Genomic DNA, 21,765 nt, shown 5'->3' on the forward strand with positions numbered 1-21,765 from the left:
CAAAAGGAGATGTGAGGTTTGAGGCAGAAAATTAGGGCCTGCCACTAAAAGTATACTTTTAAAAAGTATGTATTAAATAAAGCACAACAAGTAGAAGCATACTTGTTTTATACTTCATGTACTTCAATCATATTTCTAATACACTAAAGTGTACTACTTTTTTACCTTAGACAATGCATATTTTTGCTGTGAATGAGGACTGAGACCGTCAGTCCTAACCTCTCTCTTTTCTATTCCACAGTAAAAGATGGCATTTCAGTTGTCAGGATAATGTAGGGATGGTGATAAATTACAGTCTTTTCAAGTCTACAACTGGCAAAGATGAGGTGAAAGTATGAAAAGCTTTCATTAAAAAAAAAAAAAAAATATATATATATATATATATATATATATATATATATATATATATATATATATATATACACACACACACACACACACACACACACACATACATACATACAATATATGCTAAATTCAGGTACATCACCACTTGAAAGGGTGGCCCCGTACCTGAATTCAGGTTTGGCAGGCTTTTTCAGCATGCTTGCTTTGTGAAGGAGGAGTCTTACGATAAATCTTTTCATGAATCACTATGAATGAAACAAAAATGAAAGAGCAATGTGACGAGAGCAACACCATGCTAAATATACCAATATAAGATATCACAGACTTACATACCATTTCTTCAGGTACTGGTTATGTGAATTGATTTTAAATTGAGGAAAGAAACACTGCAACAAATTGTAAGTATTCTGTACACATATACTGTCTCATTGTTTGTGCATTATATCTAAGAATATTCTTTTTATTTAGTCTACCTTTGAAATAACATGTCTGTCAAATACATACAGTTTGTTTGCTTTTGTAAACACTTACAAAACTAATCACTTATATTCAGGCTGTTATGTTGCATTAAAAAATACATTTTCAGCTTCTCTTATGTTATCTGAGCAACTTAGCTATAGCTCTTAGAATCTGAACAGTGACACCTGTTCTTAAATTACAACCGACATGAAAGGGAAAACAAGTTTTTGACTAAGTAAACATAAACTTAATACATTTTAAAACAATAACACTGGAACTGTATCATTTTATTGACATTCACAGCTTTTAGTCATCCTCTGTTAATTATTCATCATCCTTTGTTCATCTCTTTAATCGTCACCACATACTTTTCATTAATTATCTTGTTTAGAGCTCTATTTAAGTTGTGCTTGTTTCAAGCTTCCACTTCAGGTCAGTGAATAAAGTGTGTTAATGCTGTGTTGTATTCATCCAGTTTTTGTCAGTAAAGTTGATATGTTGGATACAACTTGTCTTTTTCTTCGTATTCTTACCTCACAATTTTAGATTTTTTTAATTTAAAAAAATAAATGCACATACGTTTCTTTAATGCATGCATGCATGTGTGTGTATTTACAGTTGTGTTCAAAATTATTCAACCCCCAATGCTGTTTATAAGGGTTTTAGGGAATTTAGTGTACATTTGTAATTGTATTCAGAATGAAATCCTACAATGACTTCTTAAAGAACCATATGCAACTAAAATGACATCAATTGGTTTTGTAATATAGTAGTAAATGTTTCTTTTGTGAATTCTTCATTGACACAATTATTCAACCCCTTAAAGAACTACCACTCTGAAGAACAGAGGTTCATTGAAGTGTTTTCAATCAGGTATTGAAAACACCTATGGATGTCAGGGAACAGCAATAAAGCCTAATAAGCACCAATTAGGCAGCTTTAAAATGACTGTGATACTCAACTCCTTCTAAACATTTACTGGTGTGGTTACAAACATGGTGAAGTCAAAAGAATGGTCCAGGAAGACAAGAGAAGAGGTGATTAATCTTCACAGGAAGGGCAATGGCTATAAGAAGATTGCAAAGATGTTAAACATACCAAGAGACACCATAGGAAGCATCATTCGCAAATTCAAGGCAAAGGGCACTGTTGAAACGCTTCCTGGTCGTGGCAGAAAAAAGATGCTAACTGCGACTGCTGTGCGCTATCTGAAGCATAGAGTGGAAAAAAGTCCCCGTGTGACTGCTGAGGAACTGAGAAAAGATTTGTCAGATGTGGGTACTGAAGTTTCTGCTCAGACAATACGGCGCACCCTGCGTACTGAAGGCCTCCATGCCAGAACTCCCAGGCGCACCCCCTTGCTGTCTCCAAAGAATAAGAAGAGTCGACTGCAGTATGCCAAAAGTCATGTGGACAAACCACAGAAGTTTTGGGATAATTAGAACTGTTTGGGCCCATGGATCAACGCTATGTTTGGAGGAGGAAAAACAAGGCCTATGAAGAAAAGAACACCTTGCCTACTGTGAAGCATGGTGGGGGGTCAATCATGCTTTGGGGCTGTTTTGCTTCTGCAGGTACAGGGAAACTTCAGCGTGTGCAAGGTACCATGAATTCTCTTCAGTACCAGGAGATATTGGATGACAATGTGTTGCAGTCCGTCACAAACCTGAGGCTTGGGAGACGTTGGACCTTTCAACAGGACAATGATCCCAAGCATACCTCCAAATCCACTAGAGCATGGTTGCAGAAAAAAGGCTGGAACATTTTGAAGTGGCCATCGCAGTCACCAGACTTAAATCCGATTGAGAACCTCTGGTGGGACTTATAGAAAGCAGTTGCAGTGCGCAAGCCTAAGAATGTGACTGAACTGGAGGCTTTTGCCCATGATGAATGGGCGAAGATACCCGTAGATCGCTGCAAGACACTTGTGTCAAGCTATGCTTCACGTTTAAAAGTTGTTTTAACTGTAAAAGGATGTTGTACTAAGTACTAAGATTGAATGTCACTTGGGGGTTGAATAAAACTGATAATGATGTGAGCACAGAAAAGACATTTGTGGTTATTTCATTATAAATGTTATGTTATATTTGTCTGACCTACACATGCCTCTTTGATGTAATTGTAAGCAGGATGACTGAATGATCAAAATCAATGTCAAACTGGCCAAAACAACCAATTTCAGTTGGGGTTGAATAATTTTGAACACAACTGTATTTACACAAAACAATTACACACAGTGCACACGTTATGCAAAAACCTTTAATTTTTAATGCGATTAAGCGCATTAATCTTTTGACAGCTCTAAAAATAATACAACGAGGTTAATAGACAACATCTTCCTGTTGTTATGTCCTTGTTAGCAACAAAAAACAAACAGCGCAACCAGTGTAGACTGATTCATGAACTAATACCTCAAATGTTATAAAATTGATAAATTATCGGATTTGAATAAAATACAAACTGAAAAAGCAGAATCATTGATTAAATTTTGATTTCCACGCTGATCATTATATATATATCACATATATATTTTTTCAGGATGTTTAAAGATGCTAAGATGCAATAATGGGAACGTCTCTACACTGCAGTCAGCATCACCATTTAACCAACTGGTTTTATCCAAATTCCTGAGGATCAAACCAAAAGTCCTTGGGGTAAATCAAACTGTTCCCCTTCAAAGATTTCATCTCTGCATGCTGCATTTGATCTGTTATGTGACAGGAAACAGACTTGTTTTTTTAATCTTACAGGTTTTTGAAATATCATTAGGGATAATGGTGTTCATCTTAACCATCTGCATAGGGATTTATTACATCCTCTGGTTGCCTCTTATTGTAAGTCTTTCACATATTAGCTTGTTTATTTGAAAATTTCACCCATCACGCATTGCAGCGTGCATACATTTTACTGCTCCTGTTATAGGACTGTTGTTTATCTGCCTTTATTTACACTACTGCAGCTATTTTTTCTAATGATGTTTTTTTTAATTTTGTAGTAAAGTTAAAGGCTGATCACTTCATGAGATTTGATTACTGTCTGTCACCATTGAGATTTATGTGTTGAGTGTTGACATCTCTGTGTGATAAATTAAACCTTTGCTGTACTTTGTGTTACTTTTGCTATTGTAGAAGTAAACATTGCAGATTCTCTTAAATTTACAAAGTAGTTAACAGAATATTATTATTTTTTCTCTATAGACAATTTTAACTGGAGCTGCAACAGTCTCAGCTGCACGTACACTTAACATGTGTCGGGTTAGTTTGAATATCTGAAAGTATTTTGCTTTTCTTCATTTAAATAACTAATATAACAGCATAATGCATTTAGTTTCAACTTTTTATTTTGCCCAATCATCAATTGTGGGCAACCGGATTGTTTTTCGGGTCTCTTACAGGTCAGAACCTCTCAGTTTCTGAACTGTTTGGTTGCCATAACAACTTCTGTCTCCATCACCTTTCACTATATTGACACCTTTGTAAGTGCTCATATAGATACTATATTCATATTCTTATCAGATCTTGAGATGTGTCAAAATCATTTTGATCAACTATAAAGCAGCTAAGCAGAACCCTACTGAGATTTGATTTTATTGAAATGTGTCCCTGTCTGTGAAAACACAGCTAATGTCATTTTTTTATTATTTATGTTCTCTACATAAAATCATTCTAATGTAAAGAACATTCTGTGAAAATATAATCTTGATATATTTAATATTGACTAGGCCATGTAAAAGATTGAAATAAAAGTAAAATAAAGTAAAAATGTAATGCTCCAAATCTCCAAAGAATGAGACTTTAGTATGTGTTTAGTCACAAGTTTGTCAATTTTTCTATTGTAATTTGCTCATAAAAAATATTTTGAACATGTCAAATATCATCATTATCTTGTCTCTGACACTGACATATAGGGCATAAGAAGCATTGTTATGGTGGTTTGTGACATCCTGAGCTTCATCTTCTCTGTAATTGTTGCCTCATCCCTCTGCGAGTGCTGCAGGACGAAGGTAAAACCCATCAAGACGTTCAAAGACTTACACAACAGTAATTTTTTTCCAGAGATGCTGATATGCAAATCACTGATGTACAAAATTTAACAGTGAATAAAGACCAAAATATTTCTTCTCTCTTCCAGTCCAGACATGTTGAGGTGGGACTAGAGGTTGGCACGGCTGTTCCTAATGTAACTGTCAACAGTTTTGTTCTGGGCGCTTATGCACCTCCACCAAACTATGAATCAGGCCTGTTTGCGACTCCACAAAACTACAGTACAGTCGCATCTCCACCACATTATCGTCCAGGATATTCCGCACCTCCACCAAACTACAACCCAGATCACTTTGCACCACCACCAGACTACAGTACACTCCCATCTGCACCTCCACCAGACTACAGTACAGTCATATCCGCACCTCCACCAGACTACATTACGCACCCTTCTACACCTCCTCCAAACTACAGGGTACTAAAATCTGCCAAACATAAGGGGAAATAAGAGGACATGGATGTTAATATTCTTATTTCCCATATTTTTTATATATATGGTAAATAAATTTTGTAGAAAGTAAAGCTTAATTAAATATATTTTTGAATTTGAAAATATATTTAGTTTTAACTTTCATATATTAACATATATTTTAAAATGTATTTCAGGGGCAACAAACACATTTCTAATTTTACAAACCATATGGCAAAAAAATATATTTTCCCTATATTTTATAAGTATATTTTAGCAGTTAAGTAATATATTTAATTTTAACTTTTTCAAACCTGGTTTGTGACATGCTAAGTTTTTCTTCCAATGCGACAATATAAATCCTTCAAAATATATTTCAAAACGGGCAAAAATATATGAAAAATACATTTTTGTAAACATAGTTTCATCACACTTTTTGCCATTTTTTGTATATTTTAATATATTTAAAATTACATTATAATTATATTTATAATATATAATATGTAATATATATATATTTGCTGTATGGGTTTAACTAATGGTTTGGTTATATTAAATATTTAAAGTCACAATGAAACAAAAGTAGCAATTATCTTATTTTCATGGCATATTTCCGAGTGAAACGTGTCTGTTGTTTACAGGTTTGTAACATACTGAGTTTTTCCTCCAATATCGTCCAATGAGACAATATAAATGCTTTAAAATATATTTCAAAATTGCCAAAAAATATATTGGTGAAAAATATTTTTTTTTAAATGTATTTATTTCAAAATAAATTTCAGCACTTCAGCTTTTTGTATATTTTGAAATATATTTAAAATTATATTTGAAAATATTAATTTTTTGCTGTATGGATTTAACTAACGGTTTGTTTATAATACTTAAAGTCACAATGAAACTGAAGTAGTCATTGTTTTATTTTCATGGTGTATTTCCGAGTGAAACGTGTCTGAAATTAGAAAAACGGTAAGGCTTGACTTGAATTCGTCCATGTTCTTCTTCTTCTTTCTTTTAATGGTGGGTGGCACCATTTCAGGGCATGTCTGCACTCGATGCATCCCTCGATATCAAGAACACATCCTTTTCATGCATCCAATCATCAAAGCATCAAATCTTACCCTGGAGGGCCAAGCACTACAGAGGCCCTATCCCAAATGACACACTTCGGACTTGTGGACTTCCTCAGAGTCCACACTTCGATGACATCATGTAGTGTAGACCTAAGGGATCCTTGACATAAGTCCACGAGGGTGCACTGGAGTCATACATTGGGACATACTTGAGCATCACGCCGTTAATAGGAAGAGAAGTTGCTCATCAGTGTGAACTCCTCCCTTTTGTCATCTGATTGCTCTTTCGCAAGGACTTCCGGGTTGGTAAAGTATGCGAAGCCTGCTGCAGTGCGGGCTTCGCCGAAGACCGCATCAAGGTTGCAAAGGGGGTGCTGATGAGCACACTTTGGAGCGTAAAAATGACAGATGGGACACCCTACGGACTCCTAAACTAAGCGAGCATGCGCAATTTAAGGCCACAAGACCAAAAGTCCACGTGAAGTGCGCCAAGGACAGGGCCAGAGTTTAGCTCCAACCCTATCAAACTTAACCACCTGTGATTGTCTAGTGCAGTGGTTCTCAAACTTTTTCAGCATGCGGCCCCCCTTGTATATGGTGCATTCCTTCGCGGCCCCCCAAATTGTTTTTATAACAAATTTGTTCTAAAATGTAACATTTAATAAGACAAAACATATTAAAGAAAGTAGTGCTGTTGGTTAGTAGCCTTATTTTATTTAGGTTTAATATACACAGAATTCATGATAAATTAATGGGTTTTATGAAATGTTATAAAACTGGGGCCCCCCTGGTACCATCTCGCGGCCCCCAGTTTGAGAACCACTGGTCTAGTGATCATGAAGACCTTGATTAGCTTGCTCAGGTGTTTGATCAGGGTTGGAGCTAAACTCTGCAGTGCTCGGCCCTCCAGGGAAAGATTTGAATAGCCCTGGCCTAGATCTTTGAAAGTTATTGCTATTTGCTAATTATTGCTATATGCTAATTGCTTCAATCTTTTCCCAGACCCTGCTATCCCATCCCTCCCACCATTCCTCGTGACCGGAAGTGAAGAAAAATCGTTTCAAGGAGGTGAGGAGATTTTCGTTTTTGATTAAAGATGAGGGCAAATACATTTAAAAAAAATAACGAAGCTCACATATAAGTGGGGTGGACATTCGTGCCAGTTCCGCTGGACACGTCCCGAACATGTTTTCGGGTTTGTTCTCCAGAAGTTGCGTTGGTCGACCGCATACGTCATTAAGGTTTAATATTTCGGGTTCAATTTCAGAAAAGCAACCGTTGTATTTAACGGTAACAATGAAACTACAACGGTTGTATGTCTTTAAAAGAAATAAATCTTAATTTTCTAATGTATTTTAACTGAAATGTGAGAACCTCGATGACGTATGCGGTCGAGCAACGCGACTTCCGGAGAACGCACCCGAAAACATGTTCGGGACGTGAATGGCGGAACTAGCACGAATGACCACCCTTTATATAAGTCAATTGCTAAAAATACCACGATATTAAAAATATTTAATTTTAATTTAATTGTGACTTTAATATAATAAAGGAATGAACCCTAAACAATCTTTATTAAATAAAAATTAACAAAACCTGAACTGTATTTAGCAGCGTTGATCTGTTATTGCAGTAAGAGCTATATTGACATTACTCTGTACTTTCTGTTTCAGAGATAAAGACAGGACATCCAGAAGATAAAAGCGGATCTCAGCCAGAATGTCACGTCAGTCTGACCTAGGTCTGACCCAAGATATACGTCGACGTGAATGTATTTTCTGTTTGTGTAGTGTGTGTGATATCATTATTCTCCAGCAGAGGACACAAATGAGCGGAGAAAGCAACCCAGTCAATCTTTAAATATTTAAAATGCTTGTGGTGTAATGCAGTGGTTCCCAAACTTTTTCAGCGTGCGGCCCCCCTTGTGTACAGTGCATTTTTTCGCGGCCCCCCAAAAGAAAATTTATGACAAAAACGTACGTTTTGAATTTGTAATATTTTAATTAAACAAAACATATAAAATTATACCTAGTAGTGCTGTTGTTTAGTTGGCTTATTATTTTTTAGGTTTAATTACACAGAATTCATGATAAATGAATGTATTTTATAAAATGACATAAAACTGCTATTCTAACTGTTATATGAAAACACAGAACAGTCTGTGTTGTACCACATTATTTTTCTATGTTACAAGTATACACTCATACCTTTCAATGATTTGCCATCTGTGTTTTCTGCAAACAATTTCGTCCCTCTTTCCAAAAATCCATCAGATGTTAGCAAACCCAAATATTATATTATATAATATGTCATATATTATAATTTACAGCCACAAAAAGTTTGATTAATTCTGGCAGTTGTAGCACATAACATCATAATCTTCTTAATGTGATGATTTTTCAAAAATTTATTTTATGTCCCTGCCTGTACATTTTCAATTATCCTAACAATAATTGCCCTTCTGTAGCTTACAGATATTACATAGTCTTCATCATTAATATGACGTCACAACACTGCATGTTTTATACAATAATCATCCTTAGAATGATATAGCAGGCTTGTCATTTGTCCACATAGTACATCAACTGATGTTACCTGATCGTTTTCTGCATTGACTAAATGCAAACAAATTATATAAAACTGATATCAGTTTACAGTATTGTAATATCATAATTTTTCCATATTTTTTTGTAAATCATACAAAGTGTGCTAGCATAATAGGCTGGGATGCCCCCTTGTGGTTCATAATTACCATACATTTTTATTATTTGATTTAAGCAAAAAAAAAAAAAACATGGTATTGTTGGTATTAAATATTACAACCGTTTATACAACACTAAGAAACCATTCTATTATAGTAATATAATTGTTCACCTTCATGTTGTATTTAACACAAAATGAAGTGTGAGGCAGAAAATTAGGCCCTGACTCATTTCACAAGGCATATTTGTGAAGGTGAATGCTTATGTGTCTTTTCTATTCCACAGTAAAAAAATAACAGATTTTAGACAATCAGGGGATTCACCATTTTTGAACAACAAACTCAACGTGAAAGGGTGGCCCAGTACCTGAATTCAGGTTTGGCAGGCATTCTCAGCATACTTGCTTTGTGAAGGAGGAGTCTTACGATAAATCGTTTCAAGAAACACCAGATGAACCAAACGAAAATGAAAGAGCAATGAGACGAGAGCAACACCATGCTAAATATACCAATATAAGATTTTACAGAATTACATACCATTTCTTCAGGTACTGGTAATGTGAATGGATTTTAAATTGAGGAAAGAATTTCAACACATTGTAAGTATTCTGTACATATATATTGACTCATTGTTTGTGCATTATATCTAAAAATATAATGCAGTATGTACCTGTAAGCTTTCTTTTAACTTAGTCTTACTTTGAATAAACATGTATGTCAAGACAATACAGATTGTTCACTTTTGTAAACACTCACAAAACGAATCACTTATATTTAAGCTGTTATGTTGCATTTAAAAAATATTTATTTAGCTTCTGATGTGTTATCTGAGCAACTTAATATAGCTCTTAGAAACTGAACAGTGACACCTGTTCTTAAATTACAACCGACATGAAAGGGAAAACATTTTGAAGTAACCAAAAACTTAATTCATTTTAAAATAATAACACTGGAACTGTATAATTTTATTGACATTCGGCTTGACGAACAGTTCGCAGAGAAAGACTGAGTATGCAAAATATTTAGGGTTGTCAAAAGATTCATTGCGATTAATCGCATACAAAATAAAAGTTTGTGTTTGCATAATTTATTTGTGTGTGTAATTATTATGTATATATAATAGACACATACATGTATACATTTAAGACAAAAATATTTATATATTTTATTATATTATTTATTTTTAATTTATATATAATAAATAAATAGGGAAAGAATTACACACAGTGCACACACATAAATGATTAGGTTACTTTGGACCCATTTTGGGTAAATATTGGACAGAACACATCGCTGGGTTAAAATTGACCAAATGTTGGGTTGTTTTAACCAAACTGTTGGGTTATTATAACCCATGTTTGCATAACAACAACCATACATTGGGTAATTTTTAACCAACACTGTAAAAATACTTTGCTGCCTTAAAATTGTTTGTTACGTGTAAATTAACTCAGATTTACAAGTCATGACAAACAGAGATGAGTTGTCACAACTTATAAAATATAGTTGAGAAAAGTCAACTTAATTTTATAAGTTATAACAACTCACCTGTAGTTATAACAACTCATCTAGTCAAGATAAATAATAGTAAGTTGAAATGGCTTGTAAATCCGAGTTGATTCAACAAAAATTTTTAAGGCAACAAAGTATATTTTACAGTGCAGCATTGGGTAATTTTTAACCCAGCACATGTTTTGTCCAATATTACCCCAAAATGGGTAAAAATAACCCAGCCATTTTTAAAGTGTATATTATGTAAAACAAACTTTTATTTTGAATGTGATTAATCACATTAATCTTTTTAATTAATCTTGTTTGTAGACAACCTCTTCGTATTGTTATGTCCTTGTTGGCAACAAAAACAAACAGTGCAACCAGTGTAGCCTGATTCATGAACTAATACCTTAAATGTTATAAAATTGATAAATTATCAGTTCCGAATAAGAGTACAAATTAAACAAAGCAGAATCATTGATTTAATTTTGATTTCCACGCTGATCATTTTCACATATATTTTTCTCAGGATGTTTAAAGATGCTAAGATGCAATAATGGGAACGTCTCGCCACTGCAATCAGCATCACCATTAAACCAACTGATTTTATCCAAATTCCTGAGGACCAAACCAAAAGTCCTTGGGGTACATCAAACTGTTCCCCTTTTTAAGATTTCATCTCTGCATGCTGCATTTGATCTGTTATGTGACAGGAAACAGACTTGTTTTTTTAATCTTACAGGTATTTGAAATATCATTAGGTATAATGGTGTTCATCTTAACCATCTGGACGGGGTTTTATTACCTCTTCTGGTCGCCTCTTATTGTAAGTCTTTCATATATTAGCTTATTTATTTGAAAATTTCACCCATCATGCATTGCAGCGTGCATACATTTTACTGCTCCTGTTGTTTTGCTGTCTTTATTCATACTACTGCAGCTATTTTTTTTCTAGTGATGGTTTTTGATATTATAGTGAATTTAAAGGATCACTTCATGAGATTTGATTACTGTCTGTCACCATTGAGATTTATGTGTTGAGTGTTGACGTCTCTGTGATAAATTAAAATCTTTGCTATACTTGGTGTTACTTTTGCTTATTTGTATATTTTTAGAAGCAAACATGGCAGATTCTTTTAAAATTACAAAATAGTTAAAATAATACTATTTCCCCCCCTTAGACAATTTTAACTGGAGCTGCAACAGTCTCAGCTGCACGTACACTTAACATGTGTCGGGTTAGTTTGAATATCTGAAAGTATTTTGCTTTTCTTCATTTAATTAACTAATCTTACACCATAATGCATTTAGTTTCAACTTTTTGTTTTACACAATGATCAATTGTGGTCAACCAACTTTGTTTTTGTGGTCTTTTTCAGGTCAGAACCTCTCAGTTTCTGAACTGTTTTGTTGCCATAACAGCTGCTATCTCCATACCCTTTCACTATATTGACACCTTTGTAAGTGCTCATATAGATATTATATCCATATTCTTATCAGATTTTGAGATGTGTGTCAATATCATTGTAATCAACTAAAGGCGCAGAACCCTACTGTAACTATTTGATTTTATTTAAATGTGTTCCTTTCTGTGAAAAAACATCTAAAGTCATTTTTTTATTATTTATGTTCTCTACATAAATCATCCTAATGTAAAGAACATTCTGTGAAAATATAATCTCATTAATATTGACCAATGCCATGAAAAAGATTGATATTAAAGGAAAACACCACCGTTTTTCAACATTTTATTACGTTCCTACTTTAACTTAGAAAAATGAATACATACCCATCTTTTTTAAATGCATGCACATAATCTTTGTACAGCGCGTCGTGAATGTGTTAGCATTTAGCCTAGCCCCATTCATTCCTTAGGATCCAAACAGGGATGAATTTAGAAGCCACCAAACACTTCCATGTTTTCCCTATTTAAAGTTACATGAGAGGTTACACAAGTATGGTGGCACAAAATAAAACTTTTGTTTGGAGCCATAGGGATGAATGGGGCTAAGCTAAATGCTAACACATTCAAAAACCGCTGTACAAAGATTAAAAGTGCATGCATTGAATAAATGTAGATATGTATTAATTCATCTAAGTTGAGGTAAGAACATAGTAAAATATTGAAAAACGGTGGTGTTTTCCTTAAAAGTAAGTAACTTAAATAAAAATGTAATGCTCCAAATCTCCAAAGAAAGAGACTTTAGTCTGGATTTAGTCACAGATTTGTCCATTTCTACAGTTTTTGCTCATAAAAAATATTTTTAACATGTAATTTCATCATTACCTTGTCTCTGACACGGACATATAGGGCATGAGAATCATTGTCTTTGTGGTTTGTGACATCCTGATCTTCAGCTCCTCTTTGATTGTTGCCTCATCCCTCTGCGAGTGCTGCAGGACGAAGGTAAAACCCATCAAGACGTTCAAAGACTAACACAACAGTCATTTTTCTCCAAGAGATTTGCTAATATGCAAATCACTACAAAATTAAAGACCAAAATATTTCTTATCTCTTCCAGTCCAGACATGTTGAGGTCACTTACGTAAGAACAGCTGTTCCTAATGTAACTGTCAACAATTTTGTTCTGGGTCCTTATGCACCTCCACCAAACTATGAATCGGGCCGGTTTGCGACTCCACAAAACTACAGTACAGCCGCATCTCCACCGCATTATAGTCCAGCCTATTCTGCACCTCCACAAAACTACAACCCAGATCACTTTGCACCACCACCAGGCTACAGTACACTCCCATCTGCACCTCCACCAGACTACAGTACACTCCCTCCTCCAAACTACAAGGTAATAAAATCTGTCAAAAATAAGGGGAAATAAGGGGACGTGGATGTTAATCTTCTTATTTTAAACGTGAAACTCACCGAGTGGTCAGGGGTGTTCACTGATATGCTCACACAAAAATCGCTTCAAAAGATGCTTTCCAACAGGTGTTTTAGCATTCGTTGTAAACTTGTGGACCTATTTTTCCAAACGCGACACACCCGTTTATTCTTCCGTCGAGAGCTTGAATAATTGACACTCCAGCCCAGTCGGTGGCGATAATCCACCTTTTGTTATGATCCTGCCCTCCTGTCATAGTTATTCACAGTTGTTTAGTCATTTGGCAGGATCGTGGCAGTATCCATGTTTTGTGTTGTAGCACATGGCCTTTGTTTGGTCTGTGTGCTGCTGTATCTCGTTTGTGTTCCCACCCCCTCGTCTCCTCGTTAGCTCTCCCATCAATGTTTGATTAGTTTCCACTGTTCCCTCGTGATTTGTTCCCTTATATAATGCCCTGTTGTCTAACATCCTGTGCTCGTGCGTTGTGTATTTAAATGTATTTGTCATGTCCTTGATCATGTCGTCTGTCAGGTCTCCCCGGATCGCGTAGATCGGCTTGTGTCCCGTCCGTGTTTGGGTCGAGTCCAGTCTTGTTTGTTAGAAGTCAGTCCTGTCTAGTTTATATCATTTCTAGTACTGTTTTCCCCATCGTGGGTTTTTGCTTTGTGTTTGTCATTTATTAAAGTCTTGTTTCATGGTTCCCAACCTCGTCTGCGATTGGGTTCGTTCCCCACTGTCTCGCTTGGTCGTGATAGAGCGACCAGGCGGACAGTTCCTGACACCTTTTTAATTGCAAGAATACAAACAAAGTTACCAGCACGGAGAAATACCGTACCTCATAGCACATCTAATAAAAGTCAATGGACCTGGACAAAAACTACGATAAAACCTGTTGGAAAGAATCTTTTGCAGCGATTTTTGTGTGAGCGTATCAGTGAACACCCCTGACCACGTCTGAGTTTCACGTCTTTGTAAACGAAAGTTTAATGCATTTTAGGAAGGATTGTTCCAGTGCACCTATACACCCATTGTAGAGGAGGCGGGTGATACAACAAACACCCCAAAATTCTCGGGCCAGCATCATATGTCCAAATTTCAGTCAAAACCGTTCTATTTCATCATAAACAATCTGAAAACAGGGCTTTAAGTGTAAAATACCGAACTTGTCCTTTAACTTTAGATGATTTGGTTTTCAAATGCAATAAATATAATTTTATCAATTTTAATTAGTTTTATATTATTATTTTTATTGGATGATTAAAAATATTATGAATTGAAGAATATTCATGCCAATGTTATAAGACTATTGGACAGAGTATTAAAACTTAATAGTATTTTAATGCCAAATGAAATTTATATCACTGGTAAAAGTTATGTTGTTTTGGTAATGTCAAGTTGACATCTTAAACAATGTCATTTATGCATTAAAATGACAGTTGTCATAAACGTAAATAAAATCTCCTTCATGTTCATGGCATGTTTCATGTCATAACTATGAAGGTGTCATATGATGTCAGTCTATCCCATCCTACCCCAGTCCTATCACATCCCTTTAAGTAAAGTGTTGCCATAGTTTGTTCATAATCTTCTGTTTCAGAGATAAAGACAGGACAACCAGAAGACAAAGCAGATCTCAGCCAAAAAGTCACCTCATGATATGTCTGACACAAGAAATATACGTCCACATGAATGTATTTTCTGTTTGTGTAGTGTGTGTGTGATATCATTATTCTCCAGCAGAGGACACAACTGAGCAAAGAAACAACCCAGTCAATCTTCACACACTTTAAAATGCTTTATTTGTGGTGTAATGTTGCTATTCTTGCTGTTATATGAAGGCACTCCAGAACAGTCTGTGTTGTACCTGTACATTATTTTCAACGTTACAAGTATACACTCATACCTTTGATTTGCCATCTGTGTTTTCTGCAAACAATTTCGTCCCTCTTTCCAAAAATCCATCAGATGTCAGCAAACCCAAATGTTATATTATATAATATGTTATATATTATAATTCACAGCCACAAAAAGTTTGATTAATTCTGGCAGTTGTAGCACATAACATGATCTTCTGAATGTGATGGTTTCTCAGAGTTTAGTTTGTGTCCATGGCTGTAAACTAACCCAAATGATGGGTTATCTTCAAAAAGGGACAAACTCATTTGTTAGGTTAAATTTACCCAGAAAATGTTTATATTTTACCCAACAATGGGTTAAAACAATTAAATTACATGTAAATTTACCCAGCATTTTTTATACAGCATACTAATTTTTGCATATTAGGAAAGTATGCATGCTTGTGTAAGTATGAGTCTTGGGCTGTCACTTATTATTAAGACATTTTTATTGATATCTGTCAGATTTCAAACATCAAAAAAATTGTTTACTGCCAACCTTTGGTTTTGAACCTTAAAGTAAGTGTATTTGAACGAGAAACCTTTTCATTTGAATGTTTTACTTCAGTGGCTCTGTCATCTGTTCTCTGTATTAAGGTGTCTTACAGATGTGTCTCTGGAGAGTGTGTGTGTTTGTGTTTGTTTGGAAAATGTTGTTTAGCCAAACGTCTTCTCTAGTGTGTGACACAGCTGTGTGTCTAACAAACAAAAGAGATGAGACGAACCAAGGTTTCCAGATTGGATGAGAAGGCCAATTCCTCAGGGATGAAGGTCACTCCTCCTCCCCTGACTGTTTGTTGAACATGCTGACGGCCTGAAATAATCTACTTGGCTCTCAAAAATAAAGATGCCTGAAAGGTTTTTTGCCAGACCGTGTGGTTCCATAAAGAACATTTGGCATCCACAGAACCTTTCTCTTCTAGGTTCTTGTATGGGAAAATGATTTAAGAGACGATAAAAATCTAAGAGAGAATGTTTTTTGAGAACCTTTGACTAAAGGATTCTTTGGGGAACCAAAATAGTTCTTCTATCTGGCATCACAGCAAGGAACCCAACTTACGTACATTATAAGACTGTCTGTATCAAGTACCTGTTAGTACTTTTTTATCCCACGGGGCTGTTGAATGCTTTATTCTGACTGGTTGAGAAATGTTCCATGGGTGTTGATTATTTTTCCGTAAAATTTACACCTAACCTGTCCAATGTCTTAAAATAGCCACCAGAGTAATGTTTGTGGGTGGTATAAGGAAAATAATTGACTTCGGTCCGTTGAATTGTTTGAAAATAATGCACACCTGCATTGTAACGGCATTATCATATTGGGTGTGCATTATTTTCAAATAATTCAACGGTCCGTCGTCATTTTCCTTACATAACATCCACTTATCACAACAGTTCCTAGTACAGTACATAAAACAAATATTTTGGGATTATTTTTCTTGTTTAACTCAGAAAAAAACTTTTTTTTTTTCAGCACATGGGTCAAAAAGGGACAAACCCAGCTGATTAGTTACAATAAACTAAATGTTTATATTTGACCAACAATGAGTATAAACCCAGCATTTAATGAAAAAACCCAAGCCCACTTAACCGAATGCGTTGGGTTTTTACCCTTTTTGACCCAACGATGAACAGCCAGCCTCTTAGGGCGCACTCACATTATCCAAACCAAACCAAACCATGCCCCAGCGCGATTGTCACCCCTCCCTACTCCCCCAGGTGCACGCACTCACACTGTACTTTTTATCGATCCGAGTCCGGGCGCGCTTTCGTCATTAATGCAATGACCTTTTGTGTCTTGCCCTCTTTGTGCAAGGTGTCAATGGTCAAACTGTGGTCCAGGAACCCTCAGAAGGTTATAAGGGGTCCCCAATTTCAAGAGAATAAAGAAAAAATTTTAAGAATAAAAGGCAGGAATTATCTAAAAAACATTTTTACAAATTTGTTGAAACTATCTTTCTATACCAATACATAAGTAAAATGTAAGTACTCTGAAAAAGAGAGTATAAAAATCGAGTGTCTGTAGACCTCTCATTACTGTTTTAAACACAGCTCATTTTTCCATTAACTCCACCCCCTCCCTTCTGGGTTTCTTCTAAAGTCACGCCCCCAAAACACATGAACGCGTGACGCCGACCGGCTCTGCTGGGAGAAGCATTTCCTGAGACGAGCGGAGAGGAAGGAGCGCGGTGCATGAAGTAACATCCTGTCACAATCACATGTAATAATAACTTTATCACTATGAATATAAACAAATAGAATGGCTTTTAGTACTCACTATTAAGCTAGCATATCGATACTGGTAAAGTTTAAAATATATTTAGTTTGATTCGGTAACAAACGAGCTAGTTATATATATAAGACAAAGCTAAAAACAGATTGCATTGATACAAGTTTTTTTATTACCATCAGTTACACTGTGATGAAGGTGAATTTCGTGGAAGATTCATAACATATACGGTGTTTTGCATGTAAGAGTTTCCATGATGAAAGCATTGTTGACTCTGATGAGGACTATATACTCCGGAGACAATACCGCTACCGTATCGTCGACTCGAGGAAAAGCCACGCGATATTTACTCTCGTTTGATTTCTTCGTTTATTCCTTTTTTGCCTCGTTTGCCTTCGATGACTGCATATGTAGGTACTGTGAGTTCTGAATGCTCTTTCTCTGCCGTACTTTTGCTCTTCCTAGAGTGCCTCCTGAACGTTCAAATCAATCGGGTGTGCGAATGTGTGGGCAGATCCCATAGCAACAAGGGTGGTAGCCATGGTCGAGAGAGAGAGAGAGAGAGTGATAGTCACGTCAGCCAATCATTTGTTTCGTCCCGAATGGTAATAATTAGCTATGTTTAAAACAGTCGTGAGAGGCCCACAGACACTCGAGTTTCATACTCTGTTTTTCATAGTGCTTACATTTTAATTATGTATTTGTATATAAAGACAGTTTAAACAAATTTGTTAAAAAGTGTTTTTAGATAATTCCTGCCTATCCTGCCTTTAAGTTTTAAACAACTTGCTGTAACAATTACTCTTCATCTAACACCGTTTAAAGGTTTCTTTTTACACTCTTCATACACGGGAAAAGTTGTTACTGGGGTGGTACCTTCTCAAAAAGTCCACTTTTGTACCTAAAAGGTACATACTGGTTCCTCAAAAGTACACATCTGTACCAAAATGGTATATATAGGACCTTTTTAAAAGGTACCGCCCCAGTTACAAATTTTGTACATTTTCTTTTGTGTACAAAATTTAGGTAAGGATAAATACTTTAGGAAAGGGGTCCCTCACTAAAGGTTTGTCATATGTGGGAGTCCCTGTCACCATAAAGAAAACCCCTGGTTTAGTATGTAGTATAGAGTACTAGCATAAAATAGTGGTTGGTTGGTTCATGTTTTTATTTAAAGGTGCAGTGTTTAATTTTTAGAAGGATCTCTTGACAGAAATGCAAAATAATATACAAAACTATATTATCAGTGGTGTATAAAGACCTTTCATAATGAACCGCTATGTGTTTATTACCTTAAAACGAGACCTTTTTATCTACATACACCGAGGGTCGCCTTACATGGAAGTCGTCATTTTGTGCCGCCATTTTTCTACAGAAGCCTACACATCCTCATCCCATGTCGTCAGTGTTTGGCGCACTTGACCATGCGTCGGTGTGTTGCGCGGAGGGTGTACCTTTCGCGTCATTTTTTGACGAACTGGGGACTTCGATACTGTTGCGTCCGTTGCATTCTCTTTCCTATTTTCTTACCATTTTCGCGTCGGTTTAGGGTTAGATTATGCAAATTAAACAGTGTAGGCGAAATTAAACAGTTGTCACCTGGCGTTGGGTGGCGTTGGGGTTAGAGTTAGGTTTGGGTAGGGACGTCATTATGTAAATCTAACCCTAAACCGACGCGAAAATGGCAAGAAATTACGAAAGAGAATGCAACGGACGCAACAGTATTGAAGTCCCCAGTTCGTCAAAAAATGACGCGAAAGGAATACCCCCCGCGCAACCCACTGACGCATGGTCAAGTGCGTCAAACATTGACGCCATGGGCATGAGGATGGGTTGACAGAAGCACTTAACGGACACATTTTTTTACTAAGTTGTCTCCGACGATGACATGTTTGTCCGGTGCTGGCTACCATAGCTTCTCTATGCGTTTCAAAAGCGAGAGGTAAGCAGTGGACTAAGCCGTTGGTTGCAATTCGCAACCTCACCACTAGATGCTGCTAAAATTTACACACTGCACCTTTAATGAACCTATAATTCATAAGTGCATAAAATGACAGCTCACAAACATAATGAAACCCTAATTTCCATCACAGATAAACCAAGACAAAATGCTTTTAATTTTTAAATAATTTAATAATTTTTAAAATTATTTGGCTTACTACATTTGACCTGTGTATTACATTGAACATACAAAATAACAAGAATAAGTTAATCCATAATCTATTACATGATGCATTGATAGTGTAAATGTGACCCTTCTGTGTGAACGAAGAGCAGAACGCTGCACGACAGAGGTCTATTGTGTGTACAGCACCTAAAACACCCGTTACACTAATAACATCATCTCAGGTACACCTGAACACAAACTCATTTCAATAGATATTTTGTACAGCAGGTCATTTGATATTGAGATAGAAATATATTATAGATATTAAGATACAAAGATATCTAGAAACAAATCAAACTCCCATGACTCAATGAAGCACAATCGCTATTATCAATGAATCCAGAAAAAAGTGCCAAGTTTCCAACATCATACTCATTTCAAATGGATGTCAGTCAGTCAATTAAACCAGTTTGACTGTTGGGGTTTTTTGGGAGGCATTTTCATAAAGATTGCTGTTGTTAATGAGCTCCGCATGCTCAATCATGTTCATCTCACCCTGAAACACAAAAGCTACCGTCAAAGTGAAATTGCACCACTAACAATTCGGTATTAAACATTAAAATTCATTTACAACAAGAATAAAACCCTACAGGGATAAAAAAATATTCCTCTTTTTGTTTCCATGATACATTTCAAGTACACCAAGTTTATTTCACATCAAGTGTAGAACATCTCAAAGCAGAAGCACTAGATTTACTCACATCATACTGTAAGCTTGTGTTGGACGGGGACACGTTGTGCACTGCAGCGTTTTAGTGAGATTCGTTTCACATGTTTTGTGCGGAGATCCTGTTTCTCGAGTGTAAACTGAGCTCTCGGCTCGTCTTCGACTATTTATCGCAGCATATATTCCACAGAAACACGTCCAAGTGATTGTTCACATTCACAATAATAATAATAATATGATATATCAGTGCCGTGACGGCACAGAATATTGCACGTTCAAACGCTTGAGACACAACTGTAGTCTGTACAGTATGTACATGATATCTGTGCTCTGACAGTGTGCGTTATAAGGGCTTTCTCTCTATGCCCTCCTTTCAGACGGGTCAGGGTGGATCTGTGTGCTTTCGGATGGGTTTCATAGAGCTTCTTTGGGATTCTGAGGTTTAAGAATTGCACTTTACTTGTTTTATTTGAGTTTAAGAAAGATGAGCGCCCATCCAAAAGCCTCTGATGCCGTGCGTTTAACTGGTGCAATTTTGTTTTTGTGTCACAATGTGATCAGAGATCACATTTAGATTCGTGTAAGAACACTCCTCGCTCCCCAAGTTTAAACATTTTCTCCACTTTCTTAATAAAGTTAAAAAATAACAATTTGTTTTAAGAATACCCTCTTAAAATTAAAGGTTCGTCATGATGATATAGAAGAACTATTTTTTGGCTGAACGGTTCCATTAAGAACCTTTAACATCTAAAGAACATTAAAAAGTCTTCTATAGCAAAATAAGGTTCTTTAGATTGTACAAATGTAAGAAAGAAATAGTTCCTCTAAGTACCTTTGACTGAAGGTTCTTTGAGGAACCAAAAATGGTTCTTCTATGACATCGCTGTAAAGAACGCCTTTATTTTTAAGTGTATTAAAGGAATAGTCTACTCATTTTCAAGATTAAACTATGTTATTACCCCAACCAAGAACTGTTGATACATCCCTCCATCATCTGCGCGCGCGCACGCAAGCGCTGGAGCGCGCTGCGACACTTCGATAGCATTTAGGTTAGCCCCATTCATTCAATGGCACCAATCAGAGACAAAGCTAGAAGTGACCAAACACATCAACGTTCTTCCCACTCAAGACGAGTAGTTATACGAGCAAGTTTGGTGGTACAAAATAAAACGTAGCGCTTTTCTAAGTGGATTTAAAAGAGGAACTATATTTTATGGCGTAATAGCACTTTTGAGAGGACTTCGACTCGGCGCAGTAACACCCTCCCTCTCCCATTATGAGAGGGAGAAGGGGAGCGGACTTTTCAGGCGAGTCTAAGTACTCCCAAAAGTGCTATTACGCCATAAAATATAGTTCCTCTTTTAAATCTGTTTAGAAAAGCACTACGTTTTATTTTGTACACTGAAAAAAATTATTCATTCAATTTACTCAATTTTTTTAAG

General features: G+C 36.0%; 2 protein-coding genes across 4 annotated transcripts; both read left to right on the top strand.

Annotated features, from left to right (window-relative positions):
* Positions 1–601: 601 nt before the first annotated feature.
* Positions 602–8,336, top strand: LOC129449096 (uncharacterized). Of its 3 annotated transcripts, none has more exons than XM_055211864.2 (9): positions 602–746; positions 3,346–3,461; positions 3,558–3,641; positions 4,005–4,061; positions 4,202–4,282; positions 4,715–4,810; positions 4,939–5,261; positions 7,329–7,397; positions 8,003–8,336. In XM_055211864.2, the coding sequence occupies exons 2-8, from the start codon at positions 3,357–3,359 to the stop codon at positions 7,375–7,377; spliced, it is 795 nt and encodes a 264-aa protein (XP_055067839.2). In that variant the 5' UTR covers positions 602–746; positions 3,346–3,356; the 3' UTR covers positions 7,378–7,397; positions 8,003–8,336. The 3 variants fall into 3 exon arrangements, with proteins under 3 accessions (XP_055067839.2, XP_055067840.2, XP_055067841.2); XM_055211865.2 differs by having other exon boundaries at positions 4,939–5,265; positions 7,332–7,397; positions 8,003–8,325; XM_055211866.2 differs by lacking the exon at positions 7,329–7,397 and having other exon boundaries at positions 4,939–5,265; positions 8,003–8,330.
* An 810-nt stretch (positions 8,337–9,146) lies between these two features.
* On the top strand, positions 9,147–16,485 carry LOC141348990 (uncharacterized). Its single transcript, XM_073872416.1, has 8 exons — positions 9,147–9,629; positions 11,054–11,169; positions 11,267–11,350; positions 11,706–11,762; positions 11,904–11,984; positions 12,836–12,931; positions 13,047–13,328; positions 14,962–16,485. Exons 2-8 carry the CDS (start codon positions 11,065–11,067, stop codon positions 14,965–14,967), a joined length of 711 nt encoding a protein of 236 aa, XP_073728517.1. The 5' UTR covers positions 9,147–9,629; positions 11,054–11,064; the 3' UTR covers positions 14,968–16,485.
* Positions 16,486–21,765: the final 5,280 nt, after the last annotated feature.

This window comes from Misgurnus anguillicaudatus, chromosome 10, assembly GCF_027580225.2.
Source record: "Misgurnus anguillicaudatus chromosome 10, ASM2758022v2, whole genome shotgun sequence".
NCBI classification, from domain to species: Eukaryota; Metazoa; Chordata; class Actinopteri; order Cypriniformes; family Cobitidae; genus Misgurnus; species Misgurnus anguillicaudatus.